The sequence below is a fragment of the Rattus norvegicus genome, chromosome 2 (genome assembly GCF_036323735.1).
Source record: "Rattus norvegicus strain BN/NHsdMcwi chromosome 2, GRCr8, whole genome shotgun sequence".
Lineage (NCBI taxonomy): Eukaryota > Metazoa > Chordata > Mammalia > Rodentia > Muridae > Rattus > Rattus norvegicus.
The window spans coordinates 193096037-193123753 of record NC_086020.1 but is presented as its reverse complement, the minus strand read 5'-3'; the positions used below and the strand labels follow the sequence as shown (position 1 = coordinate 193123753).

The 27717-nt window shown below is 36.9% G+C and overlaps 1 protein-coding gene across 10 annotated transcripts in view; it reads left to right on the top strand.

Annotated features, from left to right (window-relative positions):
- The window catches only part of Sycp1 (synaptonemal complex protein 1), a 160071-nt gene that overhangs the window by 21481 nt on the left and 110873 nt on the right, over positions 1-27717 (top strand). For 9 of the 10 annotated variants that reach the window (XM_063281327.1, XM_063281328.1, XM_063281331.1 and 6 more), the window contains 4 exon segments: positions 13520-13614; positions 14043-14227; positions 16314-16381; positions 25576-25637. In XM_063281327.1, the coding sequence (XP_063137397.1) occupies positions 13520-13614; positions 14043-14227; positions 16314-16381; positions 25576-25637 (410 nt within the window). 10 annotated transcript variants of the gene reach the window in all.

The following is a 27717-nucleotide window of genomic DNA, read 5'->3' as shown; positions in this document are numbered from 1 at the left end:
ACAGTGGGCATTTTCACATTCTCTTTTGTTCCTTTGTTCATCTCAAGTGCTTGGAATAGTGCCTGAAACATATGAGGCACTCAGATATTTTATAAATGAGTGAATCCTGTGGGAGTAGTCCTGAAGAAATTACTCAATTTTAGAGCAAGTTTTGGAAAAGCATTGAAAAAATTGTTGAATTTTTCTTTAGATTATTAATAGTTTGCTAGAGAACTCTTCAAGACAATGAATAAGAAGACATGTCTTATAACAATTCATGGGAATGTGAAGGTAAATGCATCTACGGTAAACTGAGGAGTGAGGCTGTTACTTAGAGAACTCAAGCAGATGAGACTATAAATGTGTGTATCTATTGATTCAAGTAGCAAAATATTTAGGAGTTATAATATACTGTGTAAACACCATTTTCCAGAACATAGTAACATTTTTTGTTTTTCTTTTCTTTTTTTTAAAAGACTTAATTCTTTATTATATATAGTGTTCTGCCTGCATGTATGCCTGCATGCTGGAAGAGGGCACCAGATCTCATTTCAGATGGTTGTGAGCCTTCATGTGGTTGCTGGGAATTGAACTCAGGACCTCTGGAAGAGCGGTTAGTGCTCTTAAACTCTGAGCTGTCTCTCCAGCCCCATGTTTTTCTGTTCTTGAGAGAACTTTTTCCAGTGGCTAATATATCTGGGTCCTGCTAACTTAGGCTTCTTAATTTTACCTTATATTACTTTAATATAAATATTGTGTATTTTATATATTTATATACTACTTTATACCTGGTGTACCTTTATAATGAAATTATTTAACTTTTGCCTCATTTTGAATTTTGAATTTTTGTGAGATGTATGAACATTTGTGTGTGTGTGTGTGTGTGTGTGTGTGTGTGTGTGTGTGTGTGTCAAAATGAGAGAGAGGGACAGAGACAACCAGAGAGACATACATACATGCAGACAGACAGAGATAGAGATTAATTTCGTCTTCTGAGGTCAGTGTTTCTCATCCTTTGGGTCGTGACCCACTTGAGGATTGAATGATCCTTTCACAGGGGTTCACCTAAGATTATCAGAAAACACAGACATTTATATTATAATTGATAACAATAGCAAAATATAATTATGAAGTGGCAGTGAAAACAATTTTAATGGTTGATGGTCACAACATGAAGAACTGTATTAAGCATTAAGAAGGTTAAGAACAACTGTCCTAGATTGTTCTTTACCATATAATAAAATATGTAATTAATAATCTATAATATATGTTATGCTATAGTATATTGAGGCATGTTCTCTTCACTTGAACCAGTTCAGCTAGTCTATAGTCATTTTGCTTACGGATGTCTTGTCTTTGCCTTACTGAGTACCGGAAGGCTGCTACTCTGGGATGTTGATATGCTTTGTATCCACTGAGCCATATCCCCAACTGCTTCCTGTTCTGTTCTGTTCTTTTCCTCTTCCTCCTCCTCTTCCTCCTCCTCCTTCCTTCTCTCTCTTTCTCTGTCCTTCCTTCCTTCCTTCCTTCCTTCCTTCCTTCTTTCTTTCTTTCTTTTTCTTTCTTCACTCCAGATTTTATTCCCCTCCCAGTTTCACATCCCATACTTCCTCCCCACCACCCTCCCACCCATTGCCACATGGATGTCCCCACCCACCCCACCAAATCTCCAAACTCCCTAAGGCCTCCCTCCAGTCTCTTGAGGGTTAAGTGCATCTTCTCTGACTGAACCCAGACCCAGTAGTCCTCTGCTGTATATATATTGGGGGACTCATCTCAGCTGGTATATGCTGCCTGGTTGGTGATCCAGTGTCTGAGGGATCTCTGGGGTTCAGGTTACTTGATATTGCTGGTCCTCTTACAGGGATGCCATCCTCCTCAGCTTCCTCGAGCTTTTCCCTAATTCAACCACAGGGGTCTGCAGCCAAGGTGAAGGGCCCAAGTGAGGATGCTTCAGTCCCACTTGGGAGGGAGAAGAAAGCAACCACAAGTGGGGAGGGAGGGAGGGATCTGGGAGGGAAAAGGGGATGGGGGTGGAGAGAGGGGAACATGATCTGGTATTGGGTGGGGGAAAGGAACTGAAGCCCTGAACCTCGGGAGGAAGGAAGTTGGGAGGACCCTCTAGAATGTACCAGAGACCTGGGAAGTGAGAGACTCTCAGGACTCAAAGGGGGGGACCCTAGATGAAATGCCCTACAGTGGGGAGAGGGAACTTGTAGAGCCCACCTCCAGCAGAAAGAGACAGGGCATCAAAAAAGGGATGGTTGCTATTCCACAGCCAAAACTCTGACCAGTAATTGTTCCTGTCTGAAAGAACTGCAGGGATGAAAATGGAGAAGAGCCTGAGGAAAAGAAGGTCCTGCAACAGGCCCAAATGGGGATACAGCTTAAGGGGAGGGCCCTAGTCCTGACACCGTTACTAAGGCTGTGGAGTGGTCACAAAAAGGGGCCAATCATGACTGCCCTCTGAAAGACCCAACAAGAAGCTGAAAAAAATCAGATGCAGATATTTGCACCCAACCAATGAACAGAAGCTGCTGACATCTTATATTCTTACTTCATCCTGTACTTTGGTTATTTCTTCTACCTAAAAGTTGCCTCCTATTTTAAATTTGTTGGTTAAATTGTTATATATCTTTGCTAACCATTCACCCCACCCCTCACCTCCTGAGACAAGGTTTTTCTGTTTCTCTGGCTGTCCTAGAACTCACTCTGTAGACAAGAGTTGGCCTATGAACTCAGAGATCTGTTTGCCTCTGCCTCTCAAGTGCTGGGATTGCAGGTGTGCACAACCACATCCAGCTCCTTCCTTATCCTTGGTAAAGGCCTTCATTGCAATTCATTTGAAAGAGTGGATTCTCTGATTAAGGCATATTTTGAGACAGGATCTTTGACTTAACCAGGATTATACTGGATAGATTCTGTAACTTCTGCTTCCCCACCACAAAATGTGCCTTCTCATCCAGCTTTTTAAAAGTGGGCTCAGGGAATCAAACTCAGGTCCTCATGTTTGCACATCAAGTACTTTACTGATTGAATCATATTCCCATATCCCTGTGGTGGCTTGAATGAGAATGGCCCCCATAGGGTTATATGTTTGAATATTTGGCTTTCAGTGGATAAAAATGTTTTGGAAGGATTAGGGGATGTGGCCTTGTTGGAAAAGGTGTGCCACTAGGGGCAGGCTTTTAGGTTTCAAAAGTCCAAGACATTCCTAGTTTGCTGCGTCTCTGTGCCTTGTGCTGTGGATCAAGTATTGGGAACCAAATATTTAAATATATGACCTTTGGGGGGTTCATTCTTATTCAAACCACCACAAGGAAGATGACTCTATTAGTAAAGCACTCCTAGCCATTGCTTCAGTGACATTCCTGCCTGATGCCATGCTCCTCATCCTGTTGGTAATGGACGTTAATTCTCTGCAACTGTGAGCTCCAAATTAAATGCTTTTTTTTTTTTTGAAAATTAGTTGCCTTGGTCAGGGAGTTTTGTTTTGGCAATTGAAAAATAATAGACACTTAACTTTCTAAAGAAAACAGTCTTCAGGACTGGATAGATGACTCAGTTTTTAAAATTATTTTCATTGTTCATTTTATTTGTTTACATTTCAAATGATATCCCCCTTCCTAGTTACCCCTTTACCAACCCCCATCTGTTCCCCCCTCTCCCCTTTTCCTCTATAGAGTGCTCATCTATCCATTTACCTACTCTTGCCTCACCCCTCCAGCATCACCCTATGCTGGGGCATCAAGCCTCCCCCTACCACTGATGTCAGATAAGGCCATCCTCTGCTACATATGTATCTGGAGTCCAGGCTCCCTCCATGTATACTCTGTGGTTAGTGGTTAAGTCCCTGGAAGCTCTGGGTGGTCCAGTTAGTTGATATTGTTCTTTCTATGGTGTTGCAATCCCTTTCAGCTCTTTAATCCTTCCCCTAGCTCTTCTCTTGGGGTCCCATCTGATGGTTGGCTGTAAGTATCTGCATCTGTATTGGTCAGGTGCTTGTAGAACCTCTCAACAGCCATATCAGGATCCTGTCAACAAGTGCTGACAGGATCAGCAATAGCATTGGGGTTTGGTATCTGCAGATTGGATGGGTCCCCAGGTGGGGCAGTCTCTAGATGTCCTTTCTTTCCTTTGGACAGGAACATTTCTGGGTTAAAAATTTTGAGATGCGTGGGTGGCCCCATCCCTATACTGGGGGCCATGCTTATCTATTTGAGGTGGTCGCTACAGGTTGTATCTCCCCTTTGTTGGATATTTTAGCTAAAGTCATCACCATTGTCTCCTGGGAGCCTCTTGCTTCCCTGGAGTCTGGGTCTTTGTAGTGGCTACACCCAGTTCTCCATCCCTCACTGCTACATGTTTCTATTCAATTTTCTGATTCTCTGTACTTTTCTCCTGTCCCTTCCAATACCTGTTCTTGTCCCCCTTTCCCCCTCTCCCTTCTCTCTCCCTCCCAGGTCCTTTTCTCCCTCTCCCTCCTGTGATTATTTTGTTCCCCCTTCAATGGAGGACTGAAGCATCCACACTTTGATCTTAAGTTCCTTATGGTTTATGGGTTGTATCTTGGGTATTCTGAGCTTTTTGGGCTAATATCCACTTCCCAGTGAGTGCGTACCATGTGTGTTTTGTGTCTGGGTTACCTCACTCAGGATGATATTTTCTAGGTCCATCCATTTGCCTGCGAATTTCATAAAGTCATTGTTTTTAATAGCTGAGTAGTACTCCATTGTGTAAATGTACCACAATTTCTGTATCCATTCTTCTGTTGAGGGACATCTGGGTTGTTTCCAGCTTCTGACTTAGTAGTTTTAAAAGCACTTTTTGTTCTTCCACAGGACATGGGTTCAATTTCCAGCACATATGTGATGGCTCATACCATTTGACCTTTGTGGGCACCATATGCATGTGGTGTATGGACACATGTAGATAAATCACTTACACACATAAAAATAAATCTTGGAAAAAAGTCATCAACCTAACTTTTGAACCTTTGATAGTAAGGAATCTTTTCTTTTTTTTTCTATTTTCTCTTTTTTAGATTTTCTTTATCTTTGTTTTTAGCTATTATAGTATTATACTTTAAGATACCAATACAATTTTATAGTGTCCAGAAATCATAAATTAGTACTCTTTATTTGCTTATGAATTCTCAGCAGTGATCTTTTTTAAATAGTAAGCTGCTCCATAATGTTTATTTTAGATAGGATCTTGCTGTGTAACCCAAATTGACTATATTGCCTTGCTATCTTAACCCAAGCTGGGCCTTGAACTTAGCATCCTCCACCCTTAGCTCTTTGTGAACTGGGGTGTTTTATAGGCATATGCTACCATGTTCTCCTTATTTGTACTACTGATCTGGTTTCCTTTCCTTAGTAAAAAGAATGTCTAGCAAAACCAAAAATAAGAAAAAACAAAAACCAAAAAACAATCCAAAACAAGAGAAAACAAAAGCTATGGTCATTTAAAAATCCTGTTTTCTGACATATTCTATTCTATTAATATCTTTGCTTCAGTATTCTTTAATTTGGCTAATATCTTTTGATCTATCTTGCAATTAATTAATTCTCTTTTTAACTAATTTTTAAGTTACCAAGTAGTAGGTTTCATTTGGTATATCAATACATATATTTCCTTATACTTTATTCTTATTCATTTTCTATTTCCATTATTCTCTATCTTCATTAGAATTTTTATGTGGACTGTATTCAGTCTGTAGTTAATTCTTGGTTATGTAGCTGCTTTCACAATATTCTGTTAATTAAGGAGCATGGAAGTTTTAAATCTAGTTTCTTGTTAAATTTCTGTTTTCAGTGTCTTAAAGTTTTTACTTTAGAAGTCTTTTTTTTAAAATTAGGCTTATTTCTAGGAATTTACTTTTTTGAAGCTTTTGTGAATATGATATTCTTGGTATTCCTTTTACCAAATTTGTTTTTGGTATAATTGAAAACTACTGAGTTTTTTAACATTGATTTTTTGTTTCTTGCAATTTATTAAGTGTTTATCTAATTTAAGAGTGTTCTGGTGCAGTAACCATAGTATTTTAAAAAAAGAATTTTATGTTGCCTGAAACTCTGGATTATTTGACTTCCTCTTTCCCTATTTGTATCCATTTTATATCTTTCTATTGTGTTACTATTTTAGCTAATGCTTCAAGCAGTATATTGAATAAGAGTTTAGAGAGTTCTCTTATTCCAGATCTTTAGAGTAAATACTCTTTCTTCCATTTAGTATAATGATGGTTATAGCTTTGTCACAATAGCCTTTATTATCTTGAGGTATATTCCATCTATTCTTAATATTTTCATGAATTCATGTTGAGCTCTGTCAGCTATCTTTTCTGCACATACTGTGGTGATCATGTGCACTTTTTCTTGTGTTATTTGTGTGGTGTTATTAGATTAATTGATTTGCATATGTTGAGCCTACTTTGCATCAACTTTCATAACCACTTGCTTGTGATATATGATTTTCTTAATGTGTTCTTGAATTTGATTTGCAAGCATTTTGTAGAGAATTTTTGCTATGCTCACCAGATAATTGGTCTGTAGTTTTCTTTTTCTCCCTCCCTAACATTTTTCCTAATAAAATTTTTGTTTCTATTTTGGTGTCAGAACAATACTGACTTTGAATAATAAAACATAGAATAGTTTGAGAAGTATTGGCATTAGGTTTTTTTTTTTTAATAAAACTTTGGAAGAGTTCAACAATGAGTGTACCATGTTCTGGACTTTATTTATGAAAAGCCTTTTAGCTCTTAGTTACTGTTTCACCCTCACTGCTTGTTTTAGTGCTTTCAAAATTGTTTACATATTCTGAGCTGACCATGTTGGTGCATGACTTTTAATCCTAGAAACTGGGAAATAGAGCCAGATGAATTACTGGGTGTTCAAGGTTAGCCTGGTCTATTTACACAGTAAGTACCAGGCTAGCCAATGCTACATATTGAAACCTTGTCTCAAAAAACAAAGCCTGGTTATTCAGGAGTTAATTTTATAGGCCATATGAATTTATAAATTCATCTATTTCTTATAGCTTTTCTAGCTTCTTTGTATATAAAATTTCAAAGTATTATCTAACGGTGTCTCGGCTTTCATTTCAATCTTTTGTAATAAGTCTTGTTTTCATCTCTAACACTACCCATCTACTTAGAGTTTTTTCCCCTTTTGGTTAGTGTGGCTATGGATTTGTTGATCTTGTTGCTCTTTTTAATTTTTGAATTTTAAGTCTCCATTTCATTTTGCCCTAATCTTTATCATTGCTTGTCATCTTTGGTTTCCTTTTCTTTTTCTGGAATTATGATGTGATCATTGTGTTTGTGTGTGTGTGTGTGTGTGTGTGTGTGTGTGTGTGTGTGTGTGTGTGCGCGCGCGCACGCGTGCTTATACTTATAAGCTGTAAATTCCTTCTAAGACTGCCTTGGCTTTATTCTAGAAGTTCTGGTAGGTTGTACTGTTGTTCTCAATTACTTCTAGCCCCTAACTCTAACCAATATTGGTTATATTTGTATATTTGGTTTGTGTCTTTTCTATATTCTTCTGCAACCTCTAGTAAAAACTCATCACTACTTGTCATTGTTTATTGGTCTCCCTTATTGGTTGCATTACAAATACACACACACACATATATATATCTATATCTCTCTCTATATATATATCTCTATATATATCTAGGCCCATTCTCTAGCATACACTACGATTATTAACATAATAATGGCATTTATTGGCTATATATCAGATATTGTGGTTGAACATTTTAAGTTGTATTATAACAGGAAGTCTTTCAAAATGTCAATAGTCAATATTCTGATTTCTCAAGCAGATGGGAATAGTAGAGTCAAAATGGTTAAATATTCTGGCATCTAATAAGAAAAGACAGTAGTAGATGATGAGATGGCTCAACAGCTAAAGGCCTGTGCTCCAAGCTTGATGACTTGAGTTCAGTCCCCAAAATCTGTATGGTGGAAGGAAGGAACCCAGTTACGTAAGTTTTTTCAGATGCATGCTCCCATGCAGACACAGAGACACACACAGATACAGATAGACACACACACACACACACACACACACACACAAGTAAATGTAGTAAATTTTTAAAAAAGAAGCAGTAGTATAATTTGAATCCAGAAAAGATTTATATGAGGTTTAAAAATTAATGCACATATAAGGTACATAGACTATTTAACTGAGACTTAGAATTTAGTGAACACAAACTATTAAGTGGAACCAAAATTGGTCAAAAAACGGGCCTCAACAGGTACAGAAAGATAGAAATAATCCCATGCGTGCTATCGGACCACCACGGCCTAAAACTGGTCTTCAATAACAATAAGGGAAGAACGCCCACATATACGTGGAAATTGAACAATGCTCTACTCAATGATAACCTGGTCAAGGAAGAAATAAAGAAAGAAATTAAAAACTTTTTAGAATTTAATGAAAATGAAGATACAACATACTCAAACTTATGGGACACAATGAAAGCTGTGCTAAGAGGAAAACTCATAGCGCTGAGTGCCTGCAGAAAGAAACAGGAAAGAGCATATGTCAGCAGCTTGACAGCACACCTAAAAGCTCTAGAACAAAAAGAAGCAAATACACCCAGGAGGAGTAGAAGGCAGGAAATAATCAAACTCAGAGCTGAAATCAACCAAGTAGAAACAAAAAGGACCATAGAAAGAATCAACAGGACCAAAAGTTGGTTCTTTGAGAAAATCAACAAGATAGATAAACCCTTAGCCAGACTAACGAGAGGACACAGAGAGTGCGTCCAAATTAACAAAATCAGAAATGAAAAGGGAGACATAACTACAGATTCAGAGGAAATTCAAAAAATCATCAGATCTTACTATAAAAACCTATATTCAACAAAATTTGAAAATCTTCAGGAAATGGACAATTTCCTAGACAGATACCAGGTATCAAAGTTAAATCAGGAACAGATAAACCAGTTAAACAACCCCATAACTCCTAAGGAAATAGAAGCAGTCATTAAAGGTCTCCCAACCAAAAAGAGCCCAGGTCCAGATGGGTTTAGTGCAGAATTCTATCAAACCTTCATAGAAGACCTCATACCAATATTATCCAAACTATTCCACAAAATTGAAACAGATGGAGCCCTACCGAATTCCTTCTACGAATCTACAATTACTCTTATACCTAAACCACACAAAGACACAACAAAGAAAGAGAACTTCAGACCAATTTCCCTTATGAATATCGACGCAAAAATACTCAATAAAATTCTGGCAAACCGAATTCAAGAGCACATCAAAACAATCATCCACCATGATCAAGTAGGCTTCATCCCAGGCATGCAGGGATGGTTTAATATACGGAAAACCATCAACGTGATCCATTATATAAACAAACTGAAAGAACAGAACCACATGATCATTTCATTAGATGCTGAGAAAGCATTTGACAAAATTCAACACCCCTTCATGATAAAAGTCCTGGAAAGAATAGGAATTCAAGGCCCATACCTAAACATAGTAAAAGCCATATACAGCAAACCAGTTGCTAACATTAAACTAAATGGAGAGAAACTTGAAGCAATCCCACTAAAATCAGGGACTAGACAAGGCTGCCCACTCTCTCCCTACTTATTCAATATAGTTCTTGAAGTTCTAGCCAGAGCAATCAGACAACAAAAGGAGATCAAAGGGATACAGATCGGAAAAGAAGAGGTCAAAATATCACTATTTGCAGATGATATGATAGTATACTTAAGTGATCCCAAAAGTTCCACCAGAGAACTACTAAAGCTGATAAACAACTTCAGCAAAGTGGCTGGGTATAAAATTAACTCAAATAAATCAGTTGCCTTCCTCTATACAAAAGAGAAACAAGCCGAGAAAGAAATTAGGGAAACGACACCCTTCATAATAGACCCAAATAATATAAAGTACCTCGGTGTGACTTTAACCAAGCAAGTAAAAGATCTGTACAATAAGAACTTCAAGACACTGAAGAAAGAAATTGAAGAAGACCTCAGAAGATGGAAAGATCTCCCATGCTCATGGATTGGCAGGATTAATATAGTAAAAATGGCCATTTTACCAAAAGCAATCTACAGATTCAATGCAATCCCCATCAAAATACCAATCCAATTCTTCAAAGAGTTAGACAGAACAATTTGCAAATTCATCTGGAATAACAAAAAACCCAGGATAGCTAAAGCTATCCTCAACAATAAAAGGACTTCAGGGGGAATCACTATCCCTGAACTCAAGCAGTATTACAGAGCAATAGTGATAAAAACTGCATGGTATTGGTACAGAGACAGACAGATAGACCAATGGAATAGAATTGAAGACCCAGAAATGAACCCACACACCTATGGTCACTTGATTTTTGACAAAGGAGCCAAAACCATCCAATGGAAAAAAGATAGCATTTTCAGCAAATGGTGCTGGTTCAACTGGAGGGCAACATGTAGAAGAATGCAGATCGATCCATGCTTATCACCCTGTACAAAGCTTAAGTCCAAGTGGATCAAGGACCTCCACATCAAACCAGACACACTCAAACTAATAGAAGAAAAACTAGGGAAGCATCTGGAACACATGGGCACTGGAAAAAATTTCCTGAACAAAACACCAATGGCTTATGCTCTAAGATCAAGAATTGACAAATGGGATCTCATAAAACTGCAAAGCTTCTGTAAGGCAAAGGACACTGTGGTTAGGACAAAACGGCAACCAACAGATTGGGAAAAGATCTTTACCAACCCTACAACAGATAGAGGCCTTATATCCAAAATATACAAAGAACTCAAGAAGTTAGACCGCAGGGAAACAAATAACCCTATTAAAAAATGGGGTTCAGAGCTAAACAAAGAATTCACAGCTGAGGAATGCCGAATGGCTGAGAAACACCTAAAGAAATGTTCAACATCTTTAGTCATAAGGGAAATGCAAATCAAAACAACCCTGAGATTTCACCTCACACCAGTGAGAATGGCTAAGATCAAAAACTCAGGTGACAGCAGATGCTGGCGAGGTTGTGGAGAAAGAGGAACACTCCTCCATTGTTGGTGGGATTGCAGACTGGTAAAACCATTCTGGAAATCAGTCTGGAGGTTCCTCAGAAAATTGGACATTGAACTGCCTGAGGATCCAGCTATACCTCTCTTGGGCATATACCCAAAAGATGCCTCAACATATAAAAGAGACACGTGCTCCACTATGTTCATCGCAGCCTTATTTATAATAGCCAGAAAATGGAAAGAACCCAGATGCCCTTCAACAGAGGAATGGATACAGAAAATGTGGTACATCTACACAATGGAATACTACTCAGCTATCAAAAACAACGAGTTTATGAAATTCGTAGGCAAATGGTTGGAACTGGAAAATATCATCCTGAGTGAACTAACCCAATCACAGAAAGACATACATGGTATGCACTCATTGATAAGTGGCTATTAGCCCAAATGCTTGAATTACCCTAGATCCCTAGAACAAACGAAACTCAAGACGGATGATCAAAATGTGAATGCTTCACTCCTTCTTTAAATGAGGAAAAAGAATACCCTTGGCAGGGAAGGGAGAGGCAAAGATTAAAACAGAGACTGAAGGAACACCCATTCAGAGCCTGTCCCACATTTGGCCCATACATATACAGCCACCCAATTGGACTAGATGGATGAAGCAAAGAAGTGCAGACCGACAGGAGCCGGATGTAGATCGCTCCTGAGAGACACAGCCAGAATACAGCAAATACAGAGGCGAATGCCAGCAGCAAACCACTGAACTGAGAATAGGCCCCCTATTGAAGGAATCAGAGAAAGAACTGGAAGAGCTTGAAGGGGCTCGAGACCCCAAAAGTACAACAATGCCAAGCAACCAGAGCTTCCAGGGACTAAGCCACTACCTAAAGACTATACATGGACTGACCCTGGACTCTGACCCCATAGGTAGCAATGAATATCCTAGTAAGAGCACCAATGGAAGGGGAAGCCCTGGGTCCTGCTAAGACTGAACCCCCAGTGAACTAGTCTATGGGGGGAGGGCGGCAATGGTGGGAGGGTTGGGAGGGGAACACCCATAAGGAAGGGGAGGGGGGAGGGGGATGTTTGCCCGGAAACCGGGAAAGGGAATAACACTCGAAATGTATATAAGAAATACTCAAGTTAATAAAAAAAAAAATTAATGCACATATAAGGTACATAGACTATTTAACTGAGACTTAGAATTTAGTGAACACAAACTATTAAGTGGAACCAAATCTTTTTATATAACATAGCCCACCAATAAATATAATATTTAATATTTATGGTAGAAATTAGAAGCAAAGATAGGAAATTATGAAAATAAAATCATGAATAATTTCATTATTGGAATATAAATTTGAGTACTTTTTGTTAATTTGTTTATGTTCATGGCTTATACAAATACTATTTTAACCTGTCACTTGCTCCTATTTTATGACTGTCAGTGAGATATCTATTGTCATTTATAATGACTACATGGTATATTAGTCTATTTATGTACAATCATAAATTAGTGTCAGCTTTTGAACATTTATGTATTACTCAGTGTTTTGCTATTCTAAAATATTTCATTCAGGCATGGTGGCACATGTCTATAATCCTTTAAGAGAGTCATGCAAGAGATTACCAAGTTCAAAACTAGACTGGATTACACATCAATTTCTAGGCTATCCTGAAATATAAAAATGAGTTTTAGGTAACTAGGGGATGCATAGTGAGTGAGACCTTGTCTCCGAAACAAAAGCAGACACCACTACCACCACTACTAAAACCCTCCAGAACAAAAGACAAAACACCCTCTAGAAACACATGTTTAACATTTTAGAGTTAAATATTCTTTGATGGAACCCAGTTCCACCCTGTGTTATAATAAAAGAAAAAATTCTTTCCTTCAAAATCCCAAATACTGTATTTTTGAAGACCACCTGAGGCTCGGGGTTTTGTATACTACCTATTAGTTATGATATTCATGACCTAACAGAGCCTTAGCTTGCCTCACAATGGACAAAGCCTTTTTTATTTTTAAAACTTATTTTTGAGAAGGAGCATGAGCTACTCAGGGTTTTTTTTCTCCAAGTTTTTAAGACATGGACTTGCCAAATTGCTTAGTTTGGCCTCCAACTTAGAATCCTAGTTCAGCCTCCCTAGTAGGTAGTATTATAGACTTGTACTCACTGGACCTTGCTCCAAAATGTGTTTGTATTAACAAATGGAATAGCATGTGACGTGTATGAGCACTTGACTCCTTGACAGCAATGTATAAATGAAAAATAAGGAATAGTCTATTAGTCTTCCTGTTAAAGCTAGGTTATATGTCTGTTTTTATTCTATTGTAATTATAAATGTATATACTGAAAAATGTTAAAAATGTTCATTTTTAAGGGTTAGGGAAAAACAGTCTTATGAAATTTAGTGTGTATATGTGTATTGTTCTTTTTTTCGATTGTTTTCTAGTTCAGGAAAAGGAGTAATTGCTATAGCAATTAATTTTCCTGATAACCATTTCTAGTAAACAATGCCTATCTATAATTTTACCTTTTAGAATTACAAGATGAAAACTTAAAAGAATTAAATGAAAAGAAGGATCATTTAACATCAGAACTTGAAGATATTAAAATGTCCATGCAAAGAAGTATGGTATGATTTAAAAACTGACTAGTGACTATATACTATTGGTTATAACTAAAATGTATTATGACTCAGAGATTCGAATAGAGAACTCAATTCTACCTTTAAAATGCTTCTAATAAGAGGCATTGGATTAAAAATATCTAAGTACCAATAGAATAACTCAATCTAATAAATTTTCATTAACAGTTCTAAGAGTGGGGAGAACTGTGTGGGCTAACTGCAGGGGAATTCTCTGTGGAGGGGTCAGAACTATAGAGAATGGTTACTTGAAATTTGATAGTGTATGGGTTATTTCAGCATGCCAAGGAAGAACAATGGGAAGGAGGAAGTATGGAGTGCAAAGGCAAACAAATGTATAGAATCAGATGACTTAAGCCTTTAACCATTTTAGGCTTTTGCATTATTCTTTCTGTTCTGTGTTTTATTTTACTTAGAGCACTCAGAAGACTTTAGAGGAAGATTTACAGATAGCAACAAAAACGATTTATCAGCTCACTGAAGAAAAAGAAGCTCAAATGGAAGAACTCAACAAAGCTAAAACTACTCACTCACTTGTGGTGACTGAACTTAAAGCCACTACATGTACCTTGGAGGAATTACTGAGAACAGAACAGCAAAGGTGAAACAATTTTTAAACATATAAATGCATAAAAATGATTTACTTTTGATATTTAGTACCATTAGAAGTCAGGCATTCTTTGGAATAGTTTCCAAGCATGCTTTGCCACAGGGTCAAGCAGTATAGACAAGTTCTTTTTTTTTTTTTTTGGTTCTTTTTTTCGGAGCTGGGGATCGAACCCAGGGCCTTGTGCTTCCTAGGCAAGCGCTCTACCACTGAGCTAAATCCCCAGCCCCTAGACAAGTTCTTAAATGTCCAGTGATAGGACATGTTTATTAATAGTGTGGACCAGTGGTTCTCAACCTTCCTGATGTTGTGACCCTTTGATACAGTTCCTCATGTTGTGGTGACTCTGACCATAAAATCATTCTCATTTCTCCTCAGAACTATAATAGTGCTTTGTTATGAGTCATAATGCAAGTGTTTTTGGAGACAGAGGTTTGCCAGAGGGGTTGTGACCCACAGGTTGAGAACCACTGAGTATGGATTATTAGTGTCACAGGAATAATGTTCAGGTTAAAGAAGTTCTTTTACTGAGGTCTGTAACCTTACTTACAATATCTTTTTAAGATTTTTAATTAATTAATTAATTATTTTTACATTCCAGATTTTATACCCCTCCCAGTCCAACCCCCTGCCCCCACTGCCGACAATTCCATATCCCATATCTTCTCCCCACCCCACCCCTGCCTCTGTGTCTCCACAAGGATGTCCCCACCCCACCAGATCTCTAAACTAACAGTCTCTTTGAGGATTAGGGGCATCTTCTCAGAGTGAATCCAGACCCAGGAGTCCTCTGCTGTATATGCTACTTACAATATTTTAATTTAGCAACTATCTTGGCATAAAGTAAATACTATTCCATATGTGATAAGTACTCATTTGCTTTTAACCTAAATAATATTTGTTTAAAATTAGATTGCTAACAACTGACTCTATTTTCCCTGCTTTTTGCAATTTTAGTATAAAAGTATGTTGAGGCATAGGCATAGGTAATTTTTTGTCCTGTTAGCATGATGTTTAATTAAATTTTGTGGAGTAAAGGAGAGGAACAAATTTCTCTCCTAACTTATATCCTGGGTCTACTTAATTTTCTTCTATACTATACATAGTGAGGATGAAAGTATAGCCTTTTAAATTGTTCTATTATATATTTCTGATTAACTTGTCAAAGCAATTTTAAATAATAAAATTGTAAATTACTGTAGAGTCATCTGTTCCAATTACCTTAGTTAAATTTTTTATTTACTAAAAACTAAAAAAAAAGGACTATGTGTGTATGGGTGTTTTGCCTGCATGTATGTCTCTGTATCACATGCATACAGTATACATGGAGGCCAGAAAAGGGTGTTGAATCTCCCAGAAATAGAGTTACAGACAACTGTAACCCCACTGCTGGGAATCAAACTCAGGTCCTCTGGAAGAGCAGTCAGTGTCCTTAGACACTGAGCCATCTCTCCATCTTATTTAATATATATATACATGTATATATATATATATATATATATATATATATATATATATATATATATATATATATGTATGTGCTTGTGTGTGGAGATCAGAGGACAACTTGTAGGAGTAGGTTCTCTACTGGGGATTAAATTCAGGTTGTTAGGCTTGGTAGCAAGCCCACTTACCTGTTGAGCTATCTCTCCTAAGTTTTATGGTTTAAGGAAACAGAAAATAAGAAAAGCTTAAAATACATTTTTTAAATTTTGTTTTTGTTTTTCCACACAGGATTTCTCTGTGTAGCCTTTCCTGGTTGTCCTGAAACTTGCTCTATAGACCAGGCTGACCTCAAAGATCTGCCTGCCTCTGCCTTCTAAATGCTGGGATTAAAGGTTTACATTACCACCATTCAGTAGTTAAGATACAAATTATAAGCCTTAAGGTTTTAGGTAGATATAATTATTATTACAATTACAATTTTGATTTTAAACTGCATTATACAGATTAATACTTAATGTTTAATTACTGAATGAATCTATTTTAGATATATCAATTGTTACATTGTGTCAGTTTTAGTTATTATAATGAATGGTGACTAAAATAATAATTTGAATTTTAAAATTTATCTCATAAGATTGGAAAATAATGAGGATCAACTGAAACTGATTACTATGGAGCTCCAGAAGAAATCAAGTGAACTAGGTAATATTTAGAAATTAATATGCTTTGATATTACACAAATAAATTTGGGATTTTTGTTAAATGTATTAAAGTTTTAAGAAACACTTACTTAAACTGCTCTTGCAGAGGACTTAGATTTGTTTTCCCCATATGATGCTCACAACTGTTTATAATTCTAGATTCAGGGAATTTTACTTGGCCTCTGTGTATAATATGCATGCATGTGGTATTTATACATACATGCAGACAAAATACTCATGTATATAAAAAATAAATATAAATATTTATTTATATTATATATTTTATATTTATAAATAAATATAAATATAAAAATTAGGGAAAAATCCTAATTGAATATAGAATTTTTTTAAATCTGAAGAAAACTGTTATTTTTTTTATGGGGTTTATAGATGTCTGAATACAAGCCTGAGATGTTTTGTTTTCCTTATTTTAGGATTCAAAGGCCTGAATAATCCTTAGGGAAATGTCAATTACATTTCAATTGAAGAGACAAATTTTGAGGCAGGATCATATTTCATAGTTCAAAATGGTCTTGAAATTTTGATCCTTTTGCCTCATGAATGCTGGGATTACAGAAATGCATCACTTCCTGGATTGACTTGTTTGTTTTTAAAGTCTTGCTATGTAGCTCCAACTGGCCCAGTACTCTCTGTGTAGACCAGGGTAGTCTTGAACTTGCAACATTCTTCCTGCCTCTGCCTCCTCAGTGCTGGTATTACCAATGTGCACTGTCACACCTGGCTCATCTCTATTTTGTGGATCCATAGTTTATTGGAGTTGGATCATAAAATATTTTTAGTAAAAATGATTGTATATTATCATATAATACTGTTAATATTCAAGAACTTACACAGATAAAATAATTTATAATTCTCTGAACTTATGACTAGTAGTTAGCTAATTACAAGTCTATACTTCATATTTATTAGATTGAATATCCGCAAGTATAGACAAAAGATAAAACAAGTTTTTTTCAATTTCAATTAACAGATATTTTTAATTAATATACCTGAATTGACAGGTATTTTTCTATATTATTTTTATAATTTTCTATAAAATTTTATATTAGTTATATTAGTTACATTGTTAGTTGAATTACTTGTACAATTAAAATAATTACAAGTAATATTACTTTGTATTTGAAATGCTTACTTAATATTTTGTAAGTAGTTAGTTCTTTGGTTGATTTCCTTTTTAAAAATATTTTTATAAGCATATATTATACATAACCAGTGTGACATTTTCATACGTTATAAATTTTGATCACATTTATCTTTGCTTGTACCACTCCCATTCCTGATAATCTTCTTGCTTTTCCCAACCAGTCCCCTTTCTAGTTTTATGGTCTGTGTGTATGTGAAAGACTTGCTGAGTTTTATTACAGTGTTTATAGGAGTGTAGGTGACTGTGTTTATTGGAGCAAAAGTACTTTACCAGTGATTGCATCACTGAAATGTCTGTGCTATCCTATCAGATTTGGTTGAATTATTGAATCATATTAATACCTTTCCTTTTTCAGTGCTTACTTCCCACTGTAGATTAATACTTGGTTATCCAACCTTGCAGTGTCCAAATAATTTTATTTATAACTTTACTTCTTAGCATAATTATTAAAGATGGCCAGGCATAATGGCATAGCACTTGAGAGGCAGAGACAGGTGGACCTTTGTGAGTTCAAAACCAGCCTGGTCTACACAATGAGTTCCAGGACAGCCAGGGCTTTATAGACAGACCTTGTCTCAGAAAATCAACTAACTTGGCATCATGGTGGTGGTGCATGCTTTTAATCCCTGTTCTTGAGGGGCAGAGGCAGGCCAATCTCTGAGTTCCAGGACAGCCTGGAACTACAGAGTGAGTTTCGGAATAGCCAGAGATAGACAAATGAACCATGTCTCCCACGCTCCACACCACCAAGGAAAAAACACCAACCAATCAACTATCACCACACAACCCAATTAACTAACTAACCAACCAACTAACCAAACAAAACCCAAATGTAATGGTTAAAGACAATTTCTTTTAAATTCAGAATAAAAGGTATTATTTTTAAATCATTGCACTTACCTACTGTCGTTTGAAGCATTGAATGTTAGTGAACTGATACTATCCCACAGTTCCCTGCACCCAAATCCCATGGGTAAGAGAGCTGAATACCCAGGAGTGCAGACATCCTGAGACTGCAGGACAGACTGCCACCTCTGCCCACATCCCTGGTCCAACGGAAACTGCACAGTGCTTCTGGATACAGGAATATAGGAACAGACAGTGCCTGTACCTGCGGTTCTGATCTGCGCCCAGGACCGAACTGAACCAGCCAAACGGCTCCCTGCACCCAAATCCCATGGGGGAGAGAGCTGGACCCTCAGAAGTGTGGACACTCCCGGCAAGTCAGAGGAGACTACCCTCTATCCACAGTCCAGACCCAAGAGTGAATCACATAGTGCCAACTGTGCCCCCGGGGTCCGAGGACATAGGAGCAATCAGGGGCAGGACCCTTCGATTCCTGCCCATGCCTAGAGCTGAAAGACAGTCTCCAGTAGCACCAAAACACCTGAAATCAGAGCACCTGTTCTCAGGAAAGGCTGAAAGAAAACAGGAAAACAGTTCTACAGGAGTGCTGATACAGAGGCCTACAGCAGGGCCAAGTCACTCCTAGAAAGATCAAGAGAAGCAAACACCAGAGACAACCCAATGGCTAGAGGCAAGCGCAGGAACCTAAGCAACAGAAACCAAGACCACTTGGCATCATCAAAGCCCAGTTCTCCCTCCAGTGAAAATACTGGATATCCAAACACACAAGAAAAGCAAAATTTAGATTTAAAATCACACTTTTTGATAATAATGGAGGACTTTAAGAAAGACATAACTCCTTTAAAGAAATGCAGGAAAACACAAGTAAATAAGTAGAAGCCCTTAGAGAGGAAACACAAAAATCGCTGAAAGAATTACAAGAAAACACAACCGAACAGGTGAAGGAATTGAAAATGGAAATAGAAACAATAAAGAAAGCATAAAGGGAGACAACCCTGGATATAGAAAACCTAAGGAAGAGACAAGGAACCATAGATATAAGCATCAGCAACAGAATACAAGAGATAGAAGAGAGAATCTCAGGGGCAGAAGATACCATAAGAAAACACTGAAACAACCATCAAAGATAATGTAAAATGCAAAAAGCTCTTAGCTCAAAACATCCAGGAAATCCAGGACACAATGAGAAGATCAAACCTAAGGATAATAGGTATAAGAAAGTGAAGACTCCCAACTTAAAGGGTCAGTAAATATACTCAACAAAATTATAGAAGAAAACTTCCCTAACCTAAAGAAAGAGATGCCCATAAACATACATACAAGAAGCCTACAGAACTCCAAATAGATTGGACCAGAAGAGAAATTCCTCCCATCACATAATAGTTAAAACACCAAATGCACAAAACAAAGAAAGAATACTAAAAGCACTAAGGGAAAAAGGCAGACCTGTAAGAATTACAACAGAATTCTCACCAGAGACCATGAAAGCCAGAAGATCCTGGACAGATGTCATACAGACACACAAAAGAACACACATGCCAGCTCAGGTTACTGTATCAAGCAAAAATCTCAACATAGGTGGAGAAACTAAGATATTCCATGACAAAACCAAATTTATACAATATCATTCTATAAATCCACCCCCACAAAGGATAATAGATGGAAAACTTCAACACAAGTTGAGAAACTACACTGTACAGAAAGCAAGAATATAATTTCCTTGCAATGAAACCAAAAGAGATACAGACAAACATAATTCTACCTCTAGCAATGAAAATAACAGGAAGCGATAATCACTTTTCCTTAATACCTCTCAACACCAATGGACTCAATTGCCCAATAAAAAGACATAGACTAACAGACTGGATACATAAAGAGGACCCAGCATTTTGCTGCATGCAGGAAACACACATTAGAGAAAAAGACAGACACTACCTCAGAGTAAGTGGCTGGAAAAGAAATTCCCAAGCAAATGGCCTGAAAAAACAAGCTGGAGGTGCCATTCTAATATCAAGTAAAATTGACTTTCAACCAAAATTCATTAAAAAAGATAAGGAAAGACCCTCCATATTCATCAAAGTAAAAATCCACCAAGATGAACTCTCAATCCTAAATATCTATGCTCCAAATGCTAGGGCACCTACATTCATAAAAGAAACCTTACTAAAGCTCAAAGCACACATTGCAACTCACACGATAATAGTAGGAGATTTCAGTAACACACTCGCATCAATGGACAGATCATGGAAACAGAAATTAAACAGAGACATAGACTAAGAGAAATCATGAACCAAATGGACTTAACATATTTATAGAACATTCCATACTAAATCAAAAGGATATACATTCTTCTCAGCACTTCATGGCACTCTCTCCAAAATTGACCATATAATCGGTCATAAAACAGGCCTCAACAGATACAGGAAGATAGAAATCATTCCATGCATCCTATCAGATCACCATGAACTAAGACTGGTCTTCAATAGCAACAATAATGACAGAAAGCCCACATATACATGGAAGTTGAACAATGCTCTCTACTCAAGGATAACTTCGTCAAGGAAGAAATAAAGAAATTAAAGACTTCTTAGAATTTAATGAAAATGAAGATCCAACATTTCCAAACTTATGGGACACAATCAAAGTGGTGCTAAGAGGAAAACTCATAGCTCTGAGTGCCTGCAAAAAGAAACAAGAAAGAACATATGTCGGCAGCTTGACAGCACACCTAAAACCTCTAGAACAGAAAGAAATAAACCCAAGAGGAGTAGAAGGCAGGAAATAAACTCAGGGCTGAAATCAACCAAGTAGAATCAAAAGGACCATACAAAGAATCAACAAAATCTGGAGCTAGTTTTTTGAGAAAATCAACAAGATAGATAAACCCTTAGCTAGACTAACCAGAGGTCACAGGGAATGTATCCAAATTAACAAAATCAGAAATGGAAAGGGAGACATAACAACAGAGTCAGAAGAAATTAAAAAATCATCAGATCCTACTACAAAATCTTATATTCGACAAAATGAATCTGGAGGAAATGGACAATTTTCTAGACAACTTTTTTTTTTTTTTTTTGGTTCTTTTTTTCGGAGCTGGAGACCGAACCCAGGGCCTTGCGCTTCCTAGGTAAGCGCTCTACCACTGAGCTAAATCCCCAGCCCCAGTACCAAAGTTAAATCAGGAACAAATAAACCATCTGAACAACCCCATAACTCCTAAAGAAATAGAAGCAGTTATTAAAAGTTTCCCAACCAAAAAGAGCCCAGGTCCAGATGGGTTCAGTGCAGAATTCTATCAGACCTTCATATAAGACCTCATACCAATACTGTCCAAACTATTCCACAAAATAGAAACAGATGGAATGCTACCTAATTCCTTCTATGAAGCCACTCTTATACCTAAACCACACAAAGACCCAACAAAGAAAGAGAACTTCAGACCAGTTTCCCTTATGAATATATCAACACAAAAATATTCAATAAAATTCTTGCAAACTGAATCCAAGAACACACCAAAATAATCATCCATCATGATCAAGTAGGCTTCATCCCAGGGATGCAGGGATGGTTTAATATAAGCAAATCCATCAATGTAATCCACTATATAAACCCACTGAAAGATAAGAACCACATTATCATTTCATTAGATGCTAAGAAAGCATTTGACAAAATTCAACACCCGTTCATGATAAAAGTCCTGGAAAGATCAGGAATTCAAGGCCCATATCTAAACATAGTAAACACCATATACAGCAAACCAGTAGCTAACATCAAACTAAATGGAGAGAAACTTGAAGCAGTCTCACTAAAATCAGGGACTAGACAAGGCTGCCCACTCTCTCCCTACCTATTCAGTGTAGTTCTCGAAGTCCTAGCCAGAGCAATCAGACAGCGAAAGAAGGTCAAAGGGATACAAATTGGAAGGGAAGAAATCAAAATATCACTATTTGCAGATGATATGATTGTGTACTTAAGTGACCCCAAAAGTTCCACCAGAGAACTACTTAACCTGATAAACAACTTCATGAAAGTATAAAATTAACTCAAATCAGTAGCTTTCCTCTACTAGGAAGCAGGCTGAGAAAGAAATTGGGGAAATGACACCCTGCACAATAGTCCCAAATAATATAAAACATCTTGGTTTGACTCTAACCAAGCAAGTGAAAGATCTGTATGACAAGAACTTCCAAGTCTCTGCAGAAAGAAATTGAGGAAGATCTCAGAAGATGGAAAGATCTTCCATGCTCATGGAGTGGCAGGATTAATATAATAAAAATGGTGGTTTTGCCAAAAGCAATGTACAGATTCAATGCAATCCCCATCAGACTTCCTACTCAATTCTTTATAGAGATAGAAAGAGCAATTTGCAAATTCATTTGGAATAATAAAAAACCCAGGATAGCGAAAACTATACTCAACAATAAAAGAACTTCTGGGGAATCACCATTCCTGACTTCAAACAGTATTGCAGAGCAATAGTCATAAAAACTGTATGGTATTGGTACAGAGATAGGCAGATAGAACAGTGGAACAGAATTGAAGACCCAGAAATGAATCCATACACCTGTGGTCATTTGATTTTTGACAAAGGAGCTAAAACCATCCAATGGAAGAAAGCATTTTCAATAAATGGTGCTGGTTCAACTGGAGGTCAACATATAGAAGAATGCAAATCGGTCCATTCTTATCACTATGTACAAAGCGTAAGTCCAAGTGGATAAAGGACTTCCACATCAAACCAGATACACTCAAACTAGTAGAAGAAAAAGTGGGGAAGAGTCTGGATCACGTGGGCACTGGGGAAATTTTCCTGAACAAAACAGCAATGGCTTATGCTCTAAGACCAAGAATCGACAAATGGGACCGCATAATACTGCAAAGCTTCTGTAAGACAAAGGACCCTGTTCTTTGGCCAAAATGGCAACCAACAGATTGGAAAAAGATCTTTACATCTGGTAGTGGGCTAATATTAAAAATATAAAAAGAACTCAAGAAGTTAGACTCCAGAGAGCCAAATAACCCCATTAAAAGGGTTAATTATTAGGGCACAGAGCTAAACAAAACATTCTCTGCTGAGGAATATCAATTGGCCGAAAAGCACCTAAAGAAATGTACACAGTGCTACCTGAGGACCCAGCTATACCTCTCCTGGGCATATATCCAAAAGATGCTCCAACATATAACAAAGACACGTGCTCCGCTATGTTCATAGCAGCCTTATTTATAATAGCCAGAAGCTGGAAAGAACCCAGATGCCCTTCAACAGAGGAATGGATTAAAAAAATGTTGTACATCTACACAATGGAATACTACTCAGCTATCAAAAAAAGTGACTTCATGAAATTCATAGGCAAATGGAATTAACTAGAAAATATCATCCTGAATGAAGTAACTCAGTCACAGAAAAACCCACTTGGTATGCACTCATTGATAAGTGGATAGTAGTCCAAAAGCTGAAACTACCAAAGATACAATCCATAAACCACAGGAAGCTCACGAGGAAGGATGACCAAAATGTGGATGCTCCCACTCCTTCAAAAGGGGAAAAAAGATTCATAGAAGGGTATATGGAATAAAGTGTAGAGCAGCAACTGAAGGAACGGCCATTCAGAGCCTGCCCCACATGTGGCCGTTATATACAGCCACCAAAACTAGATAAGATTGATGAAGCTAAAAAGTGCATGCTGAGAGGGATCAGATGTAGACATCTCCTGAGAGACACATACACAGCATGTCCAATATGGAGGTCAATGCTAGCAGCAAACCACTGAACTGAGAACAGGATCCCCTTGTCGGGAATTAGAAGAAGGATTAGAAGAGTTGAAGGAGCCTGCAACCCCATAAGAACAATGCCAACCAACCAGATCTTCCAGGGACTAAACCACTACCAAAAGACTATACATGGACTGACTCAGGACTCCAACTGGGTATGTAGCAGAGAACAGCCTTGTTGGGGCACCAGCAGAAGGGGAAGCCCTTGTTCCTGCCAAGTTTGTCCAAATACAGGGGAATATGGGGGGGGGCAGCAGGGAGGTGGAGGGGATGGTTGGTGCTTATGGACAGGAAACCGGGAAAGGGAATAACATTTGAAATGTAAGTAAAGAAATATATCTAATAAAAAAATTAAAAAATGAATCAGTGAATGTTATAGATTAAGGAATAATCTTAGTACTTTTAAATATATTTGTTGCATATTTATAACAACTTTTTACAACTAAGTGGCTATCATATATTATATTGCAATTTCAATACTTTCCCATACTAGAGAATTATGAAGTTTGTATAAGGAATTTTAGAACTGAAGGAGCAATGTGTATATTTTGGGAACATGAAAGTAGAACACCAAGCTCTTGAGAAATCTTTAATTGCTATTAGGGAAAGGTTAAAGACAATAAAATCACTGGGGTAATAGTATCCGGAATGAGGGGATATACAAAAAATTATGTTAAAGTAAAAAGTGAAAATATCAATGCTTCTATTTTAAGTTATATTTATGGTCAATATAATACATATTTATATTACAATTTTAAAAAACAAATACATTTTCACATTTTTTACACATTTATATATTTGAGGTGATTTATATATTTGAGGTTGGATAGGAGAAAACAAGGATCCCTCTGCACAAAGTAGGTATGTTTTAGAACAGATAAAGTTACAAAAGAAGGGGACATTAAAATACAAAGTGCAGTGATCAGAATGAATTTGAAAAAAAGATCTATTCTTTTAAAGTTGAAAAGAACATGATAAGCCAGATAGATTCAAGAAGTAATGAGTTTTGAAACAAAAGGTACACACCCCATTTCAAATTATTTTATGTAGACTCATTGTTTATTTTGTTTCATGAGTTTTGGATTCATTTGGCTATACATTAACCCAGAAACATGAGTGTTAGTATTTATTTATTATTACTTTTACGTAGTTGATTTAGACTCCATATAAGCTTCCTTAATTAATCTCTTTTTAGGGGTGTATGTGTTCATTTAGCAGCATAATAGTAGTATTTTCTCCCTAGGCTTTATATCCTTTTTAGGCACTGGTTTTTGGCCTGATAAAGGCGCCATATATGGGTTGATTCTTCTTTTCAGATGTCACCATGCTTATTTTTTATCTTTCCTACCTTTTAATCTAGCTATTAACGCATTTTATTTGGGTTATTTTAGAAGAGATGACTAAATTTAAAAATAACAAAGAAGTGGAACTTGAAGAATTAAAAACCATATTGGTATGTATATATTCTTTCTTAATAATATCCTGTAATTACTTTAAAAATAATTTTGAATTACTGGCCTATATTTTCAAGCTATACATATTTCATTCTAATTTTTCTCCTGAATGTAAAACTTTTATATTTGCTTTTGAGTAAAGCTGCAATTTTAAGTATATGTATTTTTATAGATTTTTATTAACTATCTTGGCCAGGATGTTTATAATATTCAAATATGTTGATAGCATACTTAAAGTCAGAACCAAGCATTCATATTATGTTATACCACAAAGATTCAGTGAATAATACACACACTTATCCTACAGTGTTCTGAAATTGTTTAAGTTTGTTTTTTTCAGTTTGATTGGCTATGGGTTTGTCAAATATAGTTTTACTACACTGAGGTATTATTTTTCTATACTCCATGTACTCAAGGATGTTTAATTTTTATTAAAAGCTGTTTATGTGCCTGTTGAAATGATCATGTGATTTATACCCTTGATTCTTTTTATGTGCTATATTGATTTGTGTATGCTGAACCATTCTGGCATTACTGGAATGAAACCAGTCGATCATGGTACATAATCTTCTTAATGTGATATGATTTTGATTTACCAATATTTCATTGAAGGTTTGAACTTATGTTTGTTAAATATATTCATCTGTACTATTCTTTTTATTGTCTTCTTATCAAGTTTTGGTAGAAGGGTAATATATAGGATTTGTAAAATTATTTAAAAATTATTAAAGAAAATTCTGTGGACTGTTGGAAAGAACATATATTCAATAGTCATTGGGTGGGATATTCTGTAAATGTGCATTAACATTTGATCTCTGATGCAGTTTTATTATTTGTACAGTTTATTATATACTTTTTTTTGCCTAGACAATATGTGAACTGGTGAAATTGAACATTGAAATCACTTATTATTATTATCATTCCATCCACTTGTGTCCAGTAGATTTTGTTTTATGAAATTGGGTGCACTAATATTTGATGCAAATTTATTTCCATCCATTATATCATCTTGTTGGATTATCACTTTATTAATTTGTTGTGACCTAGTTTTTGTCTTGAAGTCCACTTTTTCAGATACTAGTATAGCTCCCCTTCTTGTTTTCAGTTTCTGCTTGTTTAATATGTCTTAAAAACTTGCTTAAAAAAACGGGTACAATCAAAAACTCTGGCGACAGCAGATGCTGTTGAGGATGTGGAGAAAGAGGAACCACTCCTCCATTGTTGGTGGGATTGCAGATTGGTACAACCATTCTGGAAATCAGTCTGGAGGTTCTTCAGAAAATTGGACATTCCACCACCTGAGGACCCAGCTATATCTCTCCTGGGCATATACCCAAAAGATGCTTCAACATACAACGAAGACACATGCTCCACTGTGTTCATAGCAGCCTTATTTATAATAGCCAGAAGCTGGAAAGAACCCAGATGCCCTTCAACAGAGGAATGGATACAGAAAATGTTGTACATCTACACAATGGAATATTACTCAGCTATCAAAAACAATGACTTTATGAAATTCACAGGCAAATGGATGGAACTGGAAAATATCATCCTGAGTGAGGTAACCCAATCACAGAAAAACACACATGGTATGCACTCATTGATAAGTGGCTATTAGCTCAAATGCTTGAATTACCCTAGATGCACAGAACACATGAAACTCAAGAAGGATGACCATAATGCGAATGCTTCACTCCTTATTTAAAAGGGGAACAAGAATACCCTTGGGAGGGAATAGGGAGGCAAAGTTTAGATCAGAGGCAGAAGGAACACCCATTCAGAGCCTGCCCCACTTGTGGCCCATACATATAAAGCCACCAAACTAGATAAGATGGATGAAGCAAAGAAGTGCAGGCTGACAAGAACCAGATGTAGATCTCTCCTGAGAGAGACAGCCAGAATATGGCAATTACATAGGCGAATGCCAGCAGCAAACCACTGAACTGAGAATGGCACCCCCGTTGAAGGAATCAGAGAAAGGACTGAAAGAGCTTGAAGGGGCTTGAGACCCCATATGAACAATAGTGCCAACCAACCAGGGACTAAGCCATTACCCAAAGACTATACATGGACTGACCC